The sequence below is a fragment of the Notolepis coatsorum genome (genome assembly GCF_963971535.1).
Source record: "Notolepis coatsorum genome assembly, chromosome: 1".
NCBI classification, from domain to species: Eukaryota; Metazoa; Chordata; class Actinopteri; order Aulopiformes; family Paralepididae; genus Notolepis; species Notolepis coatsorum.
Genome location: NC_140165.1, coordinates 123,229,651 through 123,252,768, shown reverse-complemented (window position 1 = coordinate 123,252,768; position 23,118 = coordinate 123,229,651). Strand labels below are relative to the sequence as shown.

The 23,118-nt window shown below is 45.2% G+C and overlaps 1 protein-coding gene across 1 annotated transcript in view; it reads right to left on the bottom strand.

Moving 5' to 3' along the window:
- Nucleotides 1–23,118, bottom strand: part of LOC311248943 (tight junction protein 1-like) — a gene marked incomplete at its 3' end in the record, with an annotated part of 73,490 nt that overhangs the window by 48,867 nt on the left and 1,505 nt on the right. The window contains exon 2 of the mRNA XM_084338188.1: nucleotides 3,202–3,255. Within this exon, the coding sequence (XP_084194314.1) occupies nucleotides 3,202–3,255 (54 nt within the window). The remainder of the gene's footprint in view (nucleotides 1–3,201; nucleotides 3,256–23,118) is intronic.

Genomic DNA, 23,118 nt, shown 5'->3' with positions numbered 1-23,118 from the left:
ACCCCAATAACAGCCTGTTCCAGCTGCTGAGGTCAGGCAGACGCCTGCGAACCCCAGCTACTAGGACAGAGCGGCTTAGGCTCAGCTTCTTCCCCCAGGCCATCAGAGCCTTGAACAATGAACATTGAGAGCCACAGAAACTGAACTATCCACACACAAGCACACACACGACACGCACGCTGAGCACGCCGAGCACGCTCACACACTAGCAGCCACTTTAACACTCATGCCGCGGCGCACACACGCACACTTATGGCCAAGAGGAAAGGCCACTTTAAATTAGTATAACAACAGGAACAGTGTATTGCACTACTAAAGCTACCTAGCATGTCCTATATGCTCTGTAAATACTATGTACAGATACCGAGATGTCACACCATGTTACCTGTTTATTGCACTGTTGTTTTTTATTAGATTCTATTATATGTTGTACCACTGTATTTTTATTGGATTCTATTATATGTTGTACCACTGTATTTTTATTGGATTCTATTATATGTTGTACCACTGTATTGCATATCGTCGCGGGCAAGACCACCCGCATTTCATTGTATACGTGTATGCCGTGACAATTAAAACTCTTGACTTGACTTAGATGCTGCGGGCGAGCTGCTACCATTCTGAGAGCTTAACGTTAGCACTAGATGCTGCGGGCAAGCTGCTACCATTCTGAGAGCTTAACGTTAGCACTAGATGCTGCGGGCGAGCTGCTACTGTACCATTCTGAGAGCTTAACGTTAGCACTAGATGCTGCGGGCGAGCTGCTACCATTCTGAGAGCTTAACGTTAGCAGTGGCACTAGAGCTGCGGGCGAGCTGCTACCATTCTGAGAGCTTAACGTTAGCAGTGGCACTAGAGCTGCGGGCCGCTCTGTGTTGATACGAGCAGAAGCCAATAGTATCACGCTGCAGGGCTGGCCCGGCTGGGCGGATATGACTCGTTGCCACGTTTTTTTTCAAAATAAGAATATCATACGAACCGAATGCTGCTAACTGCCGGAGCCATCGATATTATGACGCTAGCTGCGCTTGGGCCGGAAATGAGACCCGCACAGATTTTCAAAATAAGTATTGTTATGAACTACACGTCCACACGGCGGGCAGGGCTCTCAGTGGCAAGCGCCAAAGGTAAAAACTGGCTTTAATTTCGCCCCCTGGACGCCACTATGTGTGTGTTGGACCCAGGGGTGTGATAGTGTTTTCTGCTGGGGGCCAACACACACACACACACACACACACACACACACACACACACACACACACACACACACACACACACACACACACACACACACACACACACACACACACACACACACACACACACACACACACACACACACACACACACACACACACACACACACACACACACACACACACACACACACACACACACACACACACACACACACACACACACACACACACACACACACACACACACACACACACACACACACACACACACACACACACACACACACACACACACACACACACACACACACACACACACACACACACACACACACACACACACACACACACACACACACACACACACACACACACACACACACACACACACACACACACACACACACACACACACACACACACACACACACACACACACACCTAGTGCTTCAACACGCTCCACACAGCTAGTGCTTCAACACGCTCCACACAGCTAGTGCTTCAACACGCTCCACACAGCTAGTGCTTCAACACGCTCCACACAGCTAGTGCTTCAACACGCTCCACACAGCGTGTGCTTCAACACGGCACTGAGAAACACACGCTGAGGAGCCGAGGCGGAACAGAGGATGGCGTTCGAAAGGCTAAAAGGAAAACTGTCCTTCTGTGTGTTGGGAGCAACAATAAACCAGATCCAGGCACAACAGTGAGCTTAGAGGGCAAAGAGAATATTAAATTAAAAAAGTAGAGCATGCACGTGCACCCTGGGGGTCAGGAGCAGGCCACACCGGTTCTCCTCGCTCCCCTGCTGGGTGTTTATCGAGAGAGCAGGCGTCTCCTGGTCGCCATGTGATGTTTATCTCTCCGGGAACACCATGGGAGTGAGTTTAACAACAGTGTGCAGAGACACGGAAAAAACACGCGTGGCATTTTAAATATTCTCTTTGGCTTTTATTATAGAGCTTACAGCTGCTTAAAGGAGCTAACATTCAGCCACTAGGTGTCACACTAGAGCACCAGTATGTAATTTATCCAATCGGGTGCAATGGGAAGTAGGGGGGGGGGGGGGGGTGGGGGGGGATACATGCACACATGTAAACAACATTCATTTTGCACCCGCCAACATTCTTTAAAATATTTAAAAAAAAAATTATGCACCTTTCTAAAAAAAAAAAAGCTCTGTGGATATATATATATACACATTTAAACTACATACACATTTGTATCTATTGCACCTTTAACATTTCCCCCATGGACACGTGGAGTTTTATTGAAATCCTTGTCCTACACTTTGCCTGAGAGAACAGCATTTAATGTAAGGTTGCGACGCTTCGAGATTAAAGGCTGAATCTGCAATGGCGTCAAACAGCATTTTGTTTACATATTTAGTTTTAAGTGTGGGTTGGAGTGGGACAGGGATATCGGGGGAGGGGGGAGGGGGGAGGGGTGGCTATTGCTGGCCACACCTCAGGCTCTGCCAAGAGAGGTCCAAGGAAATGCACAGTACAATAAACCAGCAATAGCAACCCCTCCCCCCTCCCCAACTCCAATTACAGCACTATGTTATCAAAACACATTCATAAAACAAGGCATATTTAGCCAAAATATGTTGATTTTATTGATTTTTATATTTTTTTTACTTGCCAATGCACTGTCACCTACCCACGACCCCACGTTGGGTCGCGACCCGTAGTTTGAGAACCGCTGGACTACAGCAACAGTGACTAAGGGAGACGGGACTCTCCTGTGACCCACAGATCATATCAATAAACCTATTACCATACTACTTGATCATATCAATAAAACATAATAACCATGCTACTTGGAAACGTTAGGAGAAAATCCACCAAAAGCTTTGAACTGCAACCAATAAGACTGACGTCTCACCTGAGCCTCCCGGCTCCAAGTCAACATGTCTATCCTCACTTCTCCAGAATCAAACATGCCGGGTGATAAGCACTTCAATTGAAAGATAATAGTTTCCCAACCCCTGGTAACTCACCCTCTGTAACGTGACCGTGTATTGTTCCCAGACCATGTCCTCCATGCCGGAGCTCTGTGGAGAGAACAGAACAATGTGGTTAGTCCCCCGGTGAAGGCCCGGCGTCTGAGAGGAGTTGCAGTCGTCGTTACCGGCAGGTAGGATTTAAGCAGGGGTGTAAAAAGTACCCAGAAATTATACTTAAGTGAAAGTATGGGTACCGTCTCAAAATCTGACTCAAGTAAAAGTCAAAGTATCTGGCTAAAAACACACTTGAGTAAAAGTCAAAAAGTCCTACTTTTAAATGTACTTAAGTACTAAAAAGTTAAAGTAATTTTTTTTTGTGAAAGGGATAGACCAGGGGTCTCAAATTCATTCCATCGTGGGCCAAGTTTTCATTTTAACTATACATTGCACCAGGTGAGTTAGTTGAAGAGGTGAGCCAATTAGTGAAATCATCAGCTGGTGTTTAGGCAAGGCTGGAATGAAACCAAGCATACACTCTGGCCACAATGGAATGTGTTCTGCGATAGACAATGCTGAAGACAGACAGAAGACAGAATACTGGAGTACCCTGAATAATATCACAATATTAACCACAGCATAATGCGGATCCGACTGTCTATTCTTCTGATAGCAGGTGTTTAATCAAAGATCCCTGCTTTCTAGTGTTGCACAAGGACCAATCAGCATGGGTATGGGCGGGTTCATTTTCCATTGATGGGGATTTGATTGGCTGTTTACCTGCGGTCGCAGGATTAATAACGTTAACGTTAGTTCGGCCAGATAAACAATTAAAATATACTAATTAAATGGTTGGACCTGTGAGATTTGTACTTTGTACTTTGTAGGTCTGCATTTTAAATGTAAGGAGTAAAAAGTATGTATTTTTTCTCTGAAATGTAATGGAGTAAAAGTACAAAGTATACAAACCTAATAATACTCGAGTAAAGTACAAATCCCCCAAAACAGTACTTAAGTATTGTAACGAAGTACAATTACTCAAGTACTTTACACCCCTGGATTTAAGTCCAGACTTCTAGGGTCAACCCCGCTCTCACTGCGGCAATACAGAAGGTTAACCCTTTCACTGCGGCAATAGAGAAAGGTTAACCCTTTCACTGCCACGCGACAGTGAAAGGTTAACCTTCTGTAGTGTGGTAGTGAAAGGGTTAAAAACAACAAACTTCACACTATGTAATGAACCGTAATAACTTGCCAACAAAGGTACAAAAACATGCTTGGCCTGCAGTAATACTAGAAGCCAATGTTTTGAGTGTCTACACGCCCGCACACACACACACACACACACACACACACACACACACACACACACACACACACACACACACACACACACACACACACACACACACACACACACACACACACACACACACACACACACACACACACACACACACACACACACACACACACACACACACACACACACACACACACACACACACACACACACACACACACACACACACACACACACACACACACACCTCCCTCAGTGGGTGAGAAAAAGACAGGTACCAACCTAGTTTGAATTCCAATGTAACACGGAATGGGCTAACATGCACATTATGGTTTAACTGCAAGTTCATATCTTGATTGAGGTCTTACAGCCCCTAAATTTTACACAATAATAATTCATACAATATACAAAGAAACAATTCATAATATTGCGATAACTAGTACTCTAACGCATTACTTTTGAAATTCAGTAACGCTACTTACGTTACTGAATGGTTCGTCACAGCGTTATTTGCGTTATATACGGCGTAGATTGATAGCGAGCGGTAGTGATTATTATTATTATTATTATTATTATTATTATTATTATTATTATTATCCTCATATCCTGGCTGCCTGGCTGCGGGGAAATGCTGTGCTGGGGGCGTGTTTTGTTTACTATTCCTGACTGATAATGGCAGCGCCCAGGCAGCTACTCGCGTATTTCTCTTTTGTCGAGCGAAAAGAAAATAACGTTTTAGTTATGTCATTTGTGTTTTGGCTCAAAGGTACTGGAGTCTAACGTTAACTACCAGGACTCATCCAAATCCACTCGCCACCAGCGTAGAATGATACGAGGCGACACACGGCAAATGGGACGGAAAACTATTTCCAACTACTTGGAGAGAGAATATACAGTACAACATGGAAATGAGATAAAGAAAATGTTGCTGCTGGAATAACGTTACATCTCGACAGACACTGGTGAGGTGAGTGCAGTGATGTGAATGTAAATGAATGGAAACTCAAGTTGATCAACGCATTTTGACTACAAATCTGCCAAGGAATCTCATCAATACTAATCAAACAATATAAATATAGTCCTTTCATGCACAATTGATATCCTAACTATTCTAACGTTGCAATACACGATTGATATCTTAAACAACGTTGCAAGACGGTTTATTATAATGAAACGCTCCGGCGACAGATATCAAGGCTGTTCAAGCACTTATTTTCAACCTAGAACCTAAACGTGCATGCGCTCAACCTAAACGTGCACGCGCTCAACCTAAACGTGCCTGCGCTCAACCTCCCCGAGCAATTAGGCATGGTGCATTTCTTATTACGTCGGGACATTTGTGTCAGATTTGTGTTTGTATCTATTCTAGACCACATTGCTTAGCAGAGTTCAGTGATGTGAATGGAAACTGTCAAGTTGATCAACCGATTTTGAGTATCTGCATGGGAGCAATTTTTTTATTCTTCAAGTAACTAAATAGTTACTTTTCACAGTAACGCATTACTTTTGGGTGTAAGTAACTAGTAACGTAACGGAGTTACTTTTGAAATGAGTAACTAGTAAAGTAACTGAGTTACTATTTTTCAGTAACTAGCACAACACTGCTGATAATAGGGCTGGGCGATATAACGATAACGATAAATATCGCGATATATTTTAATAATCGATATCGAATATCGAAATAAAAAAAAATCGAATTTTTTTTTTTTTTTTTTTTTTTACCTGCAACAGGGCAGTTTTAAAACCAGAGGTGGTGGACAGACTTGTCTTTCTTGCCTGCAACTTAACACTTTGATTGCCTAACGCTAAATTCATGATATACCATAGGTTGCCAGCTCTATTTGTCTATGGAGAAGTTCCCCTTCTTTGCAGGGCTATAACTTTTTAAATTCTATTGCTAAATTGCCATTATTAGGGCCCATTCAATGTCCTATATGTATTGTTCAGGGTGTATGAACGTTAAACTTTTTCATTCACATATTCATACTAAAATATGATCTAAAGTATAAGTATGTTTTCATATCTTTCTGCAGCTTTCTCCAGAACGTGATTTATAGCCCCAAATGCATTATATTGATGATCAAATACAGTTTGATAGCAATCGGCGCGATATAAAAAAATCCAACTGGACGGACTTCTGGAAGTTACTACACGTCATCTGATGTTGACCGGATGGGCGAGGGGGCGTTTATAATTCCGTGGGCAGCGTTATACCATTCATCTAATGTGGGTCAAATGTTCATCATAACAGTTAGTGTCGAACACGGAAATATTACACGCTAAAACTCACCCCAGTCTCCGCGGGCCGTTGGGCGATCAGCGTGGGGTAGACAGTTTTCCATTATGGGATGTAAAAATATCCGGTCCATTTCCAGCTTGTATAATAGTATATACGTCCAAATCATGTTGTTTATCGAGTTATTGGCAACGGATCGCTAGGTATTGTGACGAGCTAGAGTGCCGGAACCTATACCGAGTGCCCGGAAGTAATATGGGTGAACAGCACATCGTCCAAGTAACTTCCTGTTTGGCGATTGCGCCGATCGGCCACCAGATGGTGCTCTTGAACCGCTAGAGGGTTCAGTGGGGCTTTTTGGTGGGTCTCAGGCCAGCGGATGGGAAATATGAATCCGATCACAGATTTTTGAAATATTGATATCAAAGACGAGTTACGGCGTCTTCGGCAACTTGAGCATGGCGGGGAAGGACGCCTAAACTCGTCTTCTGGTAGTTAAAGTGTTAAAGTAATGGCTTTGCTTGTCCAAATGACAATACTGACCAAATTGAGATTTATTTTTCTCTTGTCCATTTATTTTGTTTGCTTTCTAATTTAAAATACAGTTTGAAACCGTCTGTACACAGTAGGCTATGTGTGCTAGCAGAGCTAGACTCCAGTCACGGTGCACATGTGCGGTGGTTTGTCCACCAAAAAAGCGCCAAAAGATCGAAAATAAACGAGCAGAGCCAGAACTGTTCAACTCCCCTGGAGCCACAGCCAGCAGAGAAGCCGGTTTACTTTCGCTTTTAAACCAGCTGCAGCCTGAGAACTGGAGTGTGAGGGGATGTAACACTAAAGATGGCGGCAATGACAAAGAATTGCTGCAAAATAAACATACATCTGTTGTTAAAAAAAAGAAAACGAAAAAAAAAAAACATTTTTTTTAATACTTAGAACAATTCGATAATTATCGATATCAAGAAATATGATAACATTATCATATCGTTATCGCGATATGATTTTTTTCCATATCGCCCAGCCCTAGCTGATAACATACTAATTGTTTCAACAAAACTCTGGATCCCTTATACAAGGCTTTTACTGAACACTCTTGACTTAGTCCTAGCCCGCGGTCTCACTGGGTCAGACTTGACCGTTTCTCCTTATGTTCCTGCCGTATCAGACCATTACTTCATCAAATTGATTTGACGGTTTCTCGATCAGACGGTGTGTGGAATCCTACATGAGCCGTCGTATCAACGCCTCCACTGTCCCAACACTTGTTCAACACCTACCGGATACCCTCTCTCCCTTCCTTTCTTATTCCGGCCCCCTTGATATCTTCACAAATAAGCTCAACACCGCCCTTCAAAGCACGCTTGACTCCATCGCTCCTCTTAAGCCTAAAAAGAAACGTGGTCTGCAAAAACAAACCTTCTTGAAAAAGGCATGCCGCAAACTTGAACATAAATGGCGTTCGACCAAACTCAAAGTGTTCCGCCTTGCCTGGAATGACTAGTCTACATAAATACAAAACCAAAACCTTGCCAAAACCTTGTACTTCTCCAGGCTCATCAATGAAAACAAAAATAACTTGAAGTTCCTGATTGATACAGATGCAAAACGTACTCAGAAGCAACCAACTGCGCTAAATCATGCATTTTCGGCCAATGACTTCATTGTATCCTTTACCAAGAAAATGTATCTCATAAGAGACGAAATTGATGGCTTACTCACCAATCACGAGTCCCTCCCCACCTCCGATTGGCCGTCCCTCTGCAATGCAATCCAGCCATATACTATCCGGCCTTGAAAACATGGTTGGTGCAGCTAAACCCTCAACCTGCTCGCTTGACCCTCTTCCAGCAACTCTCATTAAAGAACTTCTGCCCAAGTTTAGGTCCCGCCCTACTTAACATATTTAACACTTCACTGTCTACTGGCGTGGTGCCCTTGGCCTTTAAATCAGCCGTTATTAAACTGCTACTTACAAAACCGAACCTCGACCACCTGGCTTAGAGTAGACGACAGAGTACAGCAACTTGCAGTGGGCCTGGTCTACAACAGGGGTTCCCCAACAACCAGGAGATCACTGCAACAGAAGGTAACGCAGTCTAAACTCACACAAGTTGGAGAACTATCTCTCTCTCTCTCTCTCTCTCACACACACAAAGAAAAAAACAAGAAATCCATCAAAACCAGTGTTGTTTTTTTAATCATTGACACATGCTAGACTGCATTTTTTTTTATTATTATATATATATTTTTTTCTCCTCCTATTTTTCTGTATTTTTCTCCCATCCCAATTTAGTCGTTATGCCAATTGCCCCCTCCCCTTCCTGGTCATTGCGCACATTTCCCCACTACTTGCCGGTCTAGGGAGCCCTGAAGTCTATCACATGCTTCCTCTGAGACATAGGAGACAGCCAGCAGCCTCTTTTCACCTGGCAGCGAGGACTCTCATTGGGTGAGGTGTAACGTGTGGGAGGATCACACTACCTTACCCAGATCCCTTCCTCGCTGTGCAGGCGCCCTGACCGACCTGTAGGAGTCGCTGTTTACAACGACCAGGATACCACCCACCGGCTTCCCTCCGGCTGACACTGCCAATTGTGTCAGTATGACGACCGGCCAAGCCGGAGTTTGGACCGCCTCGCAGTGACCGCCCCCCTCACCGCCTCGCAGTGACCGCCCCCCCTCACCGCCTCGCAGTGACCGCCCCCTCACCGCCTCGCAGTGACCGCCCCCCTCACCGCCTCGCAGTGACCGCCCCCCTCACCGCCTCGCAGTGACCGCCCCCTCACCGCCTCGCAGTGACCGCCCCCCTCACCGCCTCGCAGTGACCGCCCCCCTCACCGCCTCGCAGTGACCGCCCCCCTCACCGCCTCGCAGTGACCGCCCCCCTCACCGCCTCGCAGTGACCGCCCCCTCACCGCCTCGCAGTGACCGCCCCCCTCACCGCCTCGCAGTGACCGCCCCCCTCACCGCCTCGCAGTGACCGCCCCCCTCACCGCCTCGCAGTGACCGCGCCCCTCACCGCCTCGCAGTGACCGCCCCCCCTCACCGCCTCGCAGTGACCGCCCCCCTCACCGCCTCGCAGTGACCGCCCCCCTCACCGCCTCGCAGTGACCGCCCCCCTCACCGCCTCGCAGGGACCGCCCCCCTCACCGCCTCGCAGTGACCGCCCCCCTCACCGCCTCGCAGTGACCGCCCCCCTCACCGCCTCGCAGGGACCGCCCCCCTCACCGCCTCGCAGTGACCGCCCCCCTCACAGTCGCTTGGCCTCTTCCAAGAATAACAGATGTGTATGTATGTATGTGTGTGTGCATGTGTATGTATGTATGTATGTATGTATGTATGTATGTATGTATGTATGTATGTATGTATGTATGTATGTGTGTGCATGTGCGTGTATGTGTATGTGTATGTATGTATGTATGTCAGGCCATGTGAGCGGATCGGAGCGTGAGCGGCGCGGGGCGCGGAGCGGGCGGTTTTGACGTGAGCGAGGAGTGGGTTTTAAAATGGGTCGGCGCGACGTCCGGAGCGAGAGTTCTCCTCCGCTCCAATCCACTCCAGGTCGCTCACAGTGGTTTAACACTGTTGATGTAATATACATGCAGTACAATGCCAAAGCAACAGATGGCGATGTACAAACATGAAGGCCATTTTCAACCAATGAGAAGGGTGAACCTGTGATATCCGTTTCAGGCTTTGTCACTGTAGAGACGCCCACACTCACTCCTGTTAGAAAACGTATCGACGCCATTGTTGTTGACGTTAGCTTACATGCTAACGTTAATGGCAGCGACCATAGCATTGTGGCTCGGCTAGCCTATCATCGCTTAATAGAGCTAGTGGATGGATAAACAACGTTATTTAACATTGCAGAATGGGTACAATTACAATGCGGCTCAATACAAACAATTCTTAAGGGGCCCAGGGGGTGTAGACTGTTGTAGTTTGAGCTGATTTACACCATGCTCCAAAAAAAAATAAAAAATCTGCCGAGCGATCTGGCGCGGGGCTCGATTCAAGGTGAGCGGGGAGCGAGCGGAGAGCGACTTGGGGGCGGGGTCAACATGATCGATTAGCGGAGCGGACCAAGCTTTAAAGAGCGAAGAGCGGATTTCTCGGCCGCGCCGATCCGCTCACGTGGCCTGATGTATGTATGTATGTATGTATGTATGTATGTATGTATGTGTGTGTGTGTGTGTGTGTGCATCATATGTGTGTGTGTATGTATGTACATGTGTGTATGTGTGTGTGTGTGTGTGTGTATGTGTGTATGTGTGTGTGTGTGTGAGAGTGTGTATGTGTGTGTGTGTGTCTGCACTCAGAGCATCTTGTTAAGGGGAACTGACTGCCCCATGAGGTCTGACCCAAAAAACTCTTAAAACCCTTTCCTTCTAAGCACAGAAACACTGCTCTTATTTAAGGACTGGCAGGGAGGCAGGCAGGCAGGCAGGCAGGCAGACAGGCAGGCAGGCAGGCAGACAGACAGACAGGCAGACAGACAGACAGACAGGCAGACAGGCAGACAGGCAGGCAGACAGACAGACAGACAGACAGGCAGACAGGCAGGCAGACAGGCAGACAGGCAGGCAGGCAGGCAGACAGGCAGACAGACAGACAGACAGACAGACAGGCAGGCAGACAGGCAGACAGGCAGACACACCTGTGACCTCAGAAGGTAGGCTAGACAAGGTCAAAGTGTTTAGCACACTTAAACACACACAGACTTTTCCATACTTGTGAATAAAATCACTGGTTTTCACTTGAAATGTTTGTGAAGTGCATATCTATAGAGATATGTAGTTTTAACATGTATTGTGTGTTGAACTCAGGCTGTAAGAGACGGACAGACAGAGCGCCAACGTAGGGCTGGACGGTATGGTCTAAAATTTATATCACGGTATAATTTGAAGCATAGACGGTAACGGTACTGTATATATCAAGGTATATTCATTTATCTTAAAATGTCTATATAAATGCTTCTGAAGGGGTAAAACACTGGTATGGCAGCTATTACTGTACTCTTGTATTACTAGGACATATTTCACATAGTACAGAGGTATTTTAAGAATATTTATTGTGCAAAACTGCAATAAAAAAATGCAAAACCTTTTCGCAAGTTACTTCCATCTCTGAAAAACACTTTTTTCATGAAATACAATCAAATCAAGCGGCACAAAGTGAAAAAAAAAACTACAGCAGGACAGGAGGGTTCTTTCCCTCAAACAACTCAAACACAATAAAACTCCAACATAATTTAACTTTAGTGTACTGTAAATGTTTGACAACGTAGAGAGAGAGAGCGTGATGCAATAGGTTTGAGTTTGAGGTTTGAGCGTCCTAAGTTGCCGTAGTTGATGATGTCACACCAGGGTTGTCAAGACACAGAGTTGGAAACGGGAGCAGCCTGATGGATAAAGCGATATAAAGACACGAATAGTGAATAAATGTGAAGTTATCTTTGAACCTGTTTGAAGCCTCATCAATATAACCCCCCTCCCCCCCTTTCCTCACTAATGGAACTGGTGCCGCGGAGTCACGTTAGAATGTTAGCTTAGCGGCTAACGTTAGCCCATTGCTGCGCTAAAGCAAGTATCCTCTCAGCCAAATTGAAATGCCAAAACTATAAGGCAAGGTCCGTGAGCAAGTGGAGAAAAACTCTGTACAATTAAACACTATGCAACGACCACTGCAAACGTCAAGTGAATCGTCAAGTAACGTTAACGTCATTGCTACTGCTGTGACTAGCTGCTCTAGTCTACCGGTCACAAGGTATGAAGGTATAGTCAAAATCCACCAAGAAAGTATGAAACCTATTTCCAGTACTAATTCTTCTGTTACGGATGCATCAACGGGGTGGACAGTGTGACAGCCAGTAAGATAACGGGGTGGACAGTGTGACAGCCAGTAAGATAACAGGGTGGACAGTGTGACAGCCAGTAAGATAACGGGGTGGACAGTGTGACAGCCAGTAAGATAACGGGGTGGACAGTGTGACAGCCAGTAAGATAACAGGGTGGACAGTGTGACAGCCAGTAAGATAACAGGGTGGACAGGGTGACAGCCAGTAAGATAACGGGGTGGACAGTGTGACAGTCAGTAAGATAACGGGGTGGACAGTCTGACAGCCAGTAAGATAATGGGGTGGACAGTAGGGCTGTCTTAAATACTTCGAAGCTTCGTTCGATGGCACAAGCTTCGAACATTAAAAAAAAAACGAAGTTAAAAAAAAAAAAAAAAAAACGATTTTTTTTTTCAAATTTTTCTTTTTCTTTTTACTTCGGTGTGTGTGTGTGTGTGTGTGTGTGTGTGTGTGTGTGTGTGTGTGTGTGTGTGCATGGGGCCATTGGGTGGGGCTGGGGGACAAATACACTGGAGGAAAGTAACCCAGCTCAGCACTGCCCAAATTATATCATCACTATTGCCTGTTTGAAGGATATCATCCTCAAACACATATACACCACCTACACGCCTATTCTCAGTCCTTGCCCCACAATGGTGGAATGAACTACCCACCCCAGTTAGGATAGCCGAATCCCATCCAATCTTTCGCCGTCGACTAAAGACGCACTTCTTCAACCATTATCTGAAATAAAATAATAATTTTTTTTTTAATCTAACCCTAACTAACCTCACTGTCATGCACTTGTCCTAATAAACTAACCTACACTGTAACACGCAACACTTTGATGAATATTGTTACTCAGCTGATAGAGTTGTATCCTTCCTGATGACCTGTCGTACAGAACTTGTAAGTCGCTTTGGATAAAAGCGTCAGCTAAATTACTAAATGTGAATGTGAATGTAAATGCCTTGTAGAATTCCACACATAAGAAAGAAAGATACTGGGATGAATAAACAAAATAGGAAATACTATGTAGAAATGCATGCAATACATAAATAAATATGAATCTCCATATATGAAATAGAACATTTAGATAAGGTGCTACTGAGATGTTTTGGTGCGTTCTTTGTTTTTTTGTGGAAGTTGCCCTTCTTAAAAATGCATGAACATTCACTGATAATTGGTCTGTAGTGGAGTCTACAAGGTCTACATTGCCGGACCATGTAGAATCCGGACCTTGTAGACTGACATAATTCTGTGCATAGTTTAGTCTACACAGGCCATATTTCAAATAATCAAAATCTTACTTCATTCATCTTAAACATTATTGATTTGGGAGATTGGTAGTTCCCATGAAATCTGAAGTTGTTCAAATGACAACAGCGATCCACCTTGAATTAAATCACACAGCCGTGTTGGCTGCGTCACAGTCACGAAAGGGGCTACTTAATTCATTAATCCAATCCACTTTATTTATAGAGCACATTTAAAAACAACAAAGTTTACCAAAGTGCTGTACAAGTCCCACAACATAAGATAAAATATATATATATATATATTAAAAAAAAAAAAAAAAAACTTTTTTTTATTCGAAGCTTCGAATTAAAATCGAAGCTTGGCCCCGAAGCTTCGATTGCCAAAAAAAATTCAAAGGTCAGCCCTAGTGGACAGTGTGACAGCCAGTAAGATAACAGGGTGGACAGTGTGACAGCCAGTAAGATAACAGGGTGGACAGTGTGACAGCCAGTAAGATAACGGGGTGGACAGTGTGACAGCCAGTAAGATAACAGGGTGGACAGTGTGACAGCCAGTAAGATAACGGGGTGGACAGTGTAACAGCCAGTAAGATAACGGGGTGGACAGTGTGACAGCCAGTAAGATAACGGGGTGGACAGTGTGACAGCCAGTAAGATAACGGGGTGGACAGTGTGACAGCCAGTAAGATAACAGGGTGGACAGTGTGACAGCCAGTAAGATAACGGGGTGGACAGTGCGACAGCCAGTAAGATAACGGGGTGGACAGTGTGACAGCCAGTAAGATAACGGGGTGGACAGTGTGACAGGCAGTAAGATAACAGGGTGGACAGTGTGACAGCCAGTAAGATAACAGGGTGGACAGTGTGACAGCCAGTAAGATAACAGGGTGGACAGTGTGACAGCCAGTAAGACAACAACACAACAAATAACAAACACAACACTTCACAGAACAGCAGATGACGGGTTATCTTACACTTGTGAAGACTATTTTATTTCATGCAAATTTGATCTCACTACATCCTATGCGCTGCTCTGTTGTAATTAAAAACGGATGCACTGCTCTGTTGTATGTTAGAACAATTTTATGTCCGTTTAACTTATTTGTATTACTGAATGAAACTGTAAACAGAGAGGCCTATTGGGATGCTAGATCCTAATGTGAAACACTGATTTACCTTACCTTGCTACCTCTCTCTCTTTTTTATGCTCGCTTATCCCTGTATTTTTTACTGCTGTGAAACACTTTGAACTGCAACTTCTGTATGAAAAGTGCTATACAAATAAAGTTATTATTAACTTGTGAGGACTCTACTTCATTCCCCTGAACCAAACCTTAACCTCAAACCTAATCCCCAACCTTAAAATGATCTATTGTTAAAAATGTCCTCATGGTTGAGGTAATTTACCAAAGAGCAGACACACACACACACACCCTGGAGTGAGATGGGCCATGCCAAGTGAGGCATCTCACATTCATCTCAAGTGTAGTTAATGAGTTGCTTCATCGCTTCATCAACGCATCCCCCCCCCCCCCCCCCCCCCCCCTCTTGAGCAGGACGGTCTCTAGGTCAGTGGAGTGTGTAATGCTGGGAATGGAACTTACGCCCCACCAGACCTTAATGGACGTGTCTCAGAGTTTGAACTGGTTCATTGAGACCTGCTCAAATTAGCCACATCCCACCGCAAGTTATTAAGCTAGAGCTCGTCACAAAAAAACTTGTCATTATCTAAATCACCCTCCCTGTCAGTCTAAACTATATATTCAGAGTTCTCTAATGCAGCTCGATCTCAGCCTTCTCCCAAAGTGAACGTGGAGACGGCAAGATGTTGTCATGGACCACGAGTCCATGTTTGAGGAAACACAGATTACTGTAGTATAAGTACTCGAGTAGTTACGGACCTATGGTTACTGTAGTATAAGGACAAGTACTGAAGTAGTTACGGACCTATGATTACTGTAGTATAAGGACAAGTACTGAAGTAGTTATGGACCTATGATTACTGTAGTATAAGGACAAGTACTGAAGTAGTTATGGACCTATTATTACTGTAGTATAAGGACAAGTACTGAAGTAGTTATGGACCTATGATTACTGTAGTATAAGGACAAGTACTGAAGTAGTTATGGACCTAAGATTACTGTAGTATAAGGACAAGTACTGAAGTAGTTATGGACCTATGATTACTGTAGTATAAGGACAAGTACTGAAGTAGTTATGGACCTATGGTTACTGTAGTATAAGGACAAGTACTGAAGTAGTTATGGACCTATGATTACTGTAGTATAAGGACAAGTACTCGAGTAGTTATGGACCTATGGTTACTGTAGTATAAGGACAAGTACTCGAGTAGTTATGGACCTATGGTTACTGTAGTATAAGGACAAGTACTGAAGTAGTTATGGACCTATGATTACTGTAGTATAAGGACAAGTACTGAAGTAGTTATGGACCTAAGATTACTGTAGTATAAGGACAAGTACTCGAGTAGTTATGGACCTATGATTACTGTAGTATAAGTACAAGTACTCGAGTAGTTATGGACCTATGATTACTGTAGTATAAGGACAAGTACTGAAGTAGTTATGGACCTAAGATTACTGTAGTATAAGTACAAGTACTCGAGTAGTTATGGACCTATGATTACTGTAGTATAAGGACAAGTACTCGAGTAGTTATGGACCTATGGTTACTGTAGTATAAGTACAAGTACTCGAGTAGTTATGGACCTATGGTTACTGTAGTATAAGGACAAGTACTCGAGTAGTTATGGACCTATGATTACTGTAGTATAAGTACAAGTACTCGAGTAGTTATGGACCTATGGTTACTGTAGTATAAGGACAAGTACTCGAGTAGTTATGGACCTATGATTACTGTAGTATAAGTACAAGTACTCGAGTAGTTATGGACCTATGGTTACTGTAGTATAAGGACAAGTACTCGAGTAGTTACGGACCTAAGATTACTGTAGTATAAGTACTCAAGTACACAAGTAGTTATGGACCTATGATAACTGTAGTATAAGTACTCGAGTAGTTATTGACCTATGATAACTGTAGTATAAGTACTCGAGTAGTTATTGACCTATGATAACTGTAGTATAAGTACTCGAGTAGTTATGGACCTATGATAACTGTAGTATAAGTACTCGAGTAGTTATGGACCTATGATAACTGTAGTATAAGTACTCGAGTAGTTATGGACCTATGATAACTGTAGTATAAGTACTCGAGTAGTTATGGACCTATGATAACTGTAGTATAAGTACTCGAGTAGTTATGGACCTATGATAACTGTAGTATAAGTACTCGAGTAGTTATGGACCTATGATAACTGTAGTATAAGGACAAGTACAATCAGTTAGCTGAACAATCACTACATTTCACCATCAACAAACTTATTTAGCAGATGTAATTAACGCACTGTAGCCAAAGCCTGAGCATGCATCTACAGCGCACACACACACACACACACACACACACACACACACACACACACACACACACACACACACACACACACACACACACACACACACACACACACACACACACACACACACACACACACACACACACACACACACACACACACACCTCCCTTCAGCGAATTAGTCCCAACAACAACAATAAATCACACGCTGGGTGTTCCGTCAGCATGAGTGGCGCTGCTGGCAGTTCTGCAACATTACGCCGAATTCTCTTCTGGTCGAGGGGATCCAGGCTGGTGGGTTGAGTCTGGGGCCTCATGTCTGCAGCGAGGCCAACAGAGCAGCTCTACGGGGCTGGTGGGTTGAGTCTGGGGCCTCATGTCTGCAGCGAGGCCAACAGAGCAGCTCTACGGGGCTGGTGGGTTGAGTCTGGGGCCTAATGTCTGCAGCGAGGCCAACAGAGCAGCTCTACGGGGCTGGTGGGTTGAGTCTGGGGCCTCATGTCTGCAGCGAGGCCAACAGAGCAGCTCTACGGGGCTGGTGGGTTGAGTCTGGGGCCTCATGTCTGCAGCGAGGCCAACAGAGCAGCTCTACGGGGCTGGTGGGTTGAGTCTGGGGCCTCATGTCTGCAGCGAGGCCAACAGAGCAGCTCTACGGGGCTGGTGGGTTGAGTCTGGGGCCTCATGTCTGCAGCGAGGCCAACAGAGCAGCTCTACGGGGCTGGTGGGTTGAGTCTGGGGCCTCATGTCTGCAGCGAGGCCAACAGAGCAGCACTACGGGGCTGGTGGGTTGAGTCTGGGGCCTCATGCCTGCAGCGAGGCCAACAGAGCAGCTCTACGGGGCTGGTGGGTTGAGTCTGGGGCCTCATGTCTGCAGCGAGGCCAACAGAGCAGCTCTACGGGGCTGGTGGGTTGAGTCTGGGGCCTCATGTCTGCAGCAAGGCCAACAGAGCAGCTCTACGGGGCTGGTGGGTTGAGTCTGGGGCCTCATGTCTGCAGCGAGGCCAACAGAGCAGCACTACGGGGCTGGTGGGTTGAGTCTGGGGCCTCATGCCTGCAGCGAGGCCAACAGAGCAGCTCTTCGGGGCTGGTGGGTTGAGTCTGGGGCCTCATGCCTGCAGCGAGGCCAACAGAGCAGCTCTACGGGGCTGGTGGGTTGAGTCTGGGGCCTCATGTCTGCAGCGAGGCCAACAGAGCAGCTCTACGGGGCTGGTGGGTTGAGTCTGGGGCCTCATGTCTGCAGCGAGGCCAACAGAGCAGCTCTACGGGGCTGGTGGGTTGAGTCTGGGGCCTCATGTCTGCAGCGAGGCCAACAGAGCAGCTCTACGGGGCTGGTGGGTTGAGTCTGGGGCCTCATGTCTGCAGCGAGGCCAACAGAGCAGCTCTACGGGGCTGGTGGGTTGAGTCTGGGGCCTCATGTCTGCAGCGAGGCCAACAGAGCAGCTCTACGGGGCTGGTGGGTTGAGTCTGGGGCCTCATGTCTGCAGCGAGGCCAACAGAGCAGCTCTACGGGGCTGGTGGGTTGAGTCTGGGGCCTCATGTCTGCAGCGAGGCCAACAGAGCAGCTCTACGGGGCTGGTGGGTTGAGTCTGGGGCCTCATGTCTGCAGCGAGGCCAACAGAGCAGCTCTACGGGGCTGGTGGGTTGAGTCTGGGGCCTCATGTCTGCAGCGAGGCCAACAGAGCAGCTCTACGGGGCTGGTGGGTTGAGTCTGGGGCCTCATGTCTGCAGCGAGGCCAACAGAGCAGCTCTACGGGGCTGGCGATGCTCCATGGAGGAGAGCAACTGGTCACCAGGTCATCAAATATTCAGATGTATGAATTATGCATGAGAGGACCGTGGCGCTGGAGGGCACGGGACCACGGTGACGCTCGATGACGGGCCGGAAAACTGCAGATAACAAACTTATGTTATGCTATCTTAACTGTGATAACAAACGTGCGTTATCTTAATCATCTTCCCTTTATTCATTTGCTTAGATTTTTTTGTACACGTGATCTCAAGAAGGTGCTGAACGAGATCAGTGGCAGTTTTGTCATGTCTGGTCATTTTTAGCATGGTGTTATTATTCACTGTCAAGGATGCAAAGAAAAATCATAATTTATATTTTCCTTTGTTTCATCACAATTCAAGCAAGCCTAGTAACAGACACAGTATTTCTGACACTGGGAATACATCCCCTGAGATCCGTAGATGTCCCTAGATACCAAGAACATGCAAATGGACCTTGTAGAAGCGGAGCAATCTTCCATTTATTTAGTTGTGTATTTTAGGCGGATTTTCAGAAAATAGGGCTCCGGGCTTAACAGGTTAACTGTATGTTATGTTAACTGTAGACTACAGTATGTATCGCGGCTGCGCTGAAGAGGAGCGCACAGGGAGGATGTTTTGGGCTCTTCTTCTGCAGTCTTTTCATTCAGAAGGTCCCCAGATGGAGGAGGAGGAGGAGATCAACTAAGATTTTCATTATTGAAAACTTTAAATTTGAAAGATTATTAATATTTAATAGTCGACATACTGTATTTGTGCAGTCAATTATTTACGAGAGGACGATGGAGCTGTGGGGGCGGCGCGTATGACCACGGTGCCTCGGTGCTAGTTATGGTGCTACAGAGTTATGGTGCTACAGAGTTAGTACCTTACACCTAAACGTATGATCAAGTATGAACCCACCATATAACATAAAGTACCTTACACCCTAAACATATGATCAAGTATGAACCCACCATATAACATAAAGTACCTTACACCTAAACGTATGATCAAGTATGAAGCTACCATATAACATAAAGTACCTTACACCCTAAACGTATGATCAAGTATGAAGCTACCATATACAGCACTCAGCAAATGTTTTACTTTAGCCAATAATCATTATGTAAAACCTCCCAAAAACGACAGTAGTAGGGGAGTAAAGGTACACGTATCCGTACCGAACCGTACCGTACCGAACGGCTGTGTACCGAACGAATGTTAACCACTAACGACCGCCCACCGGGGGATGTTATTTTTTACAATCCAATATCATTTAAAAAAAAAAATCTTTACAAGTCGATTATCAATTTCAATATAGAATATTCGTTGACCGCCCTACAAGTACAATTCGTTACTGCACACTACATCACCCCTTAGTGGAACATTGGAAGGCCAAACTTTCCCCCACTGTACCGAAAACCTGTACCGAACGGTGACTTAAAAACCGAGGTACGTACCGAACCGTGGTTTTTGTGTACCGTTACTCCCCTATACAGTAGTATACAATACCATTAAAGGTAGAATCTGTGATGATCAAACAGTGACCTCTAGGCAGAGCCCCGCTTGGGGCTGCTTTGTTCACTTTTTATGGTTTAGCACAGGGGTCTCAAACTCGCGGCCCGCGGGCCAATTGCGGCCCGCGGGATGATATTTTGCGGCCCCCTACTGGACATCAAAGTGTAGTGTTAATGCGGCCCGTGCACTACTGTTTGCCGAGTCGTTGCGCGAGAGTTGGAAGTTTTATTTATTTGATCACTTGTAGGCTACCATAGCGCAGGCTCATGACAGCAACGTTATGTTAGTGACTTGGTTGAAACGTGATTCCGGAGTGATATGATATCAAGTAAAGTGGAAGCAAATGCATCCTCGCTATCTCTCTCCTCTGCGAGCAGTGCTGCGCGCTGTCCGCCTGCACTGCCACCGTCTGTCTGTGTACGAGTCTGGTCCAATCACATACGCATCCCGTCAGCGTTTTTCCCCCTCACCCACAGTCTGCGAATCAGAGGCAGAGTAGGGGAGTAGGGCGGGTCTTCACGGACTGCATGTCGTCTCTCTCTTTCAGTTCAAGTCGGAGCAGAGTTGACAGCGCATCTACAGTAAACTCACTCCCAGTTTTATCTCTGTGAGATAAATGTAGCTATTAGCCTATTTTTGCCAGCAGGCAGCCAGCAGAAAAATATCACATTTTCAAAGATGGTCAGTAAAAGAAAAGCCGACTGCAATTCAAAGGTGAATGGACAGAAAAAGTCCCAGCCAGGGGCGTAGCTGGAGATTCTGGGCCCCATGAAAGAATCAATTTGTGGGCCCCCAATCTATTAAAAAATGTGGGGCCCCCAATCTATAAAAAAATGTGGAGCATTTATTTATTGATGAAAACGCATAATATGGTTTTTACCTATTTTTTTTATAAACTGCTTTGTGATAGAATAAAAAAAAATGCACAGTGCATTTCCATAGCTGTGGATGAGTCCACTGACACCACTGAGAAGCCTGAAGAACCGTTCATGTTCTGAAGAACTGTTCATGTTCTGAAATGTTATTGCTAAAGATTGAGAAGATTGGATCAGTTGTACTTTTTTTTGAATACTTGAAACCCTTTTTTTGTGGAATATTTGATGCGGCCCAGCCTCACCCAGACTCTACCTCCAGCGGCCCCCAGGTAAATTGAGTTTGAGACCCCTGGTTTAGCAGGTTTGATGTGTGGGTTCAGCTTTACATGAAATTAATTGTGAATTTTGTTATCCAGCCAGATCCATATCAGATTACGACGACAATTTAAATGACACATTTTCACACCACAATGAAATATATATATATATATAATTTATTTGTCTGATTACATGTGTGTGAAAATATCGCTTCATTCATGATTGATATTTAGCGACCTGATGCAGCCCTACAACCCTACCTGTCTCTCTCTATCCCACAGTCCATTCACATACACACATATTATACACAACCCTACCCGTCTCTCTCTATCCCAGTCCATTCACATACACACATATTATACACAACCCTACCTGTCTCTCTCTATCCCACAGTCCATTCACATACACACATATTATACACAACCCTACCTGTCTCTCTCTATCCCAGTCCATTCACATACACAGATATTATACACAACCCTACCTGTCTCTCTCTATCCCACAGTCCATTCACATACACACATATTATACACAACCCTACCTGTCTCTCTCTATCCCACAGTCCATTCACATACACGCATATTATACACAACCCTACCTGTCTCTCTCTATCCCAGTCCATTCACATACACACATATTATACACAACCCTACCTGTCTCTCTCTATCCCACAGTCCATTCACATACACACATATTATACACAACCCTACCTGTCTCTCTCTATCCCACAGTCCATTCACATACACGCATATTATACACAACCCTACCTGTCTCTCTCTATCCCACAGTCCATTCACATACACGCATATTATACACAACCCTACCTGTCTCTCTCTATCCCACAGTCCATTCACATACACACATATTATACACAACCCTACCCGTCTCTCTCTATCCCAGTCCATTCACATACACACATATTATACACAACCCTACCTGTCTCTCTCTATCCCACAGTCCATTCACATACACACATATTATACACAACCCTACCTGTCTCTCTCTATCCCACAGTCCATTCACATACACACATATTATACACAACCCTACCTGTCTCTCTCTATCCCACAGTCCATTCACATACACGCATATTATACACAACCCTACCTGTCTCTCTCTATCCCAGTCCATTCACATACACGCATATTATACACAACCCTACCTGTCTCTCTATCCCCGTCCATTCACATACACACATATTATACACAACCCTACCTGTCTCTCTCTATCCCACAGTCCATTCACATACACACATATTATACACAACCCTACCCGTCTCTCTCTATCCCAGTCCATTCACATACACGCATATTATACACAACCCTACCTGTCTCTCTCTATCCCAGTCCATTCACATACACGCATATTATACACAACCCTACCTGTCTCTCTCTATCCCAGTCCATTCACATACACGCATATTATACACAACCCTACCTGTCTCTCTCTATCCCACAGTCCATTCACATACACGCATATTATACACAACCCTACCTGTCTCT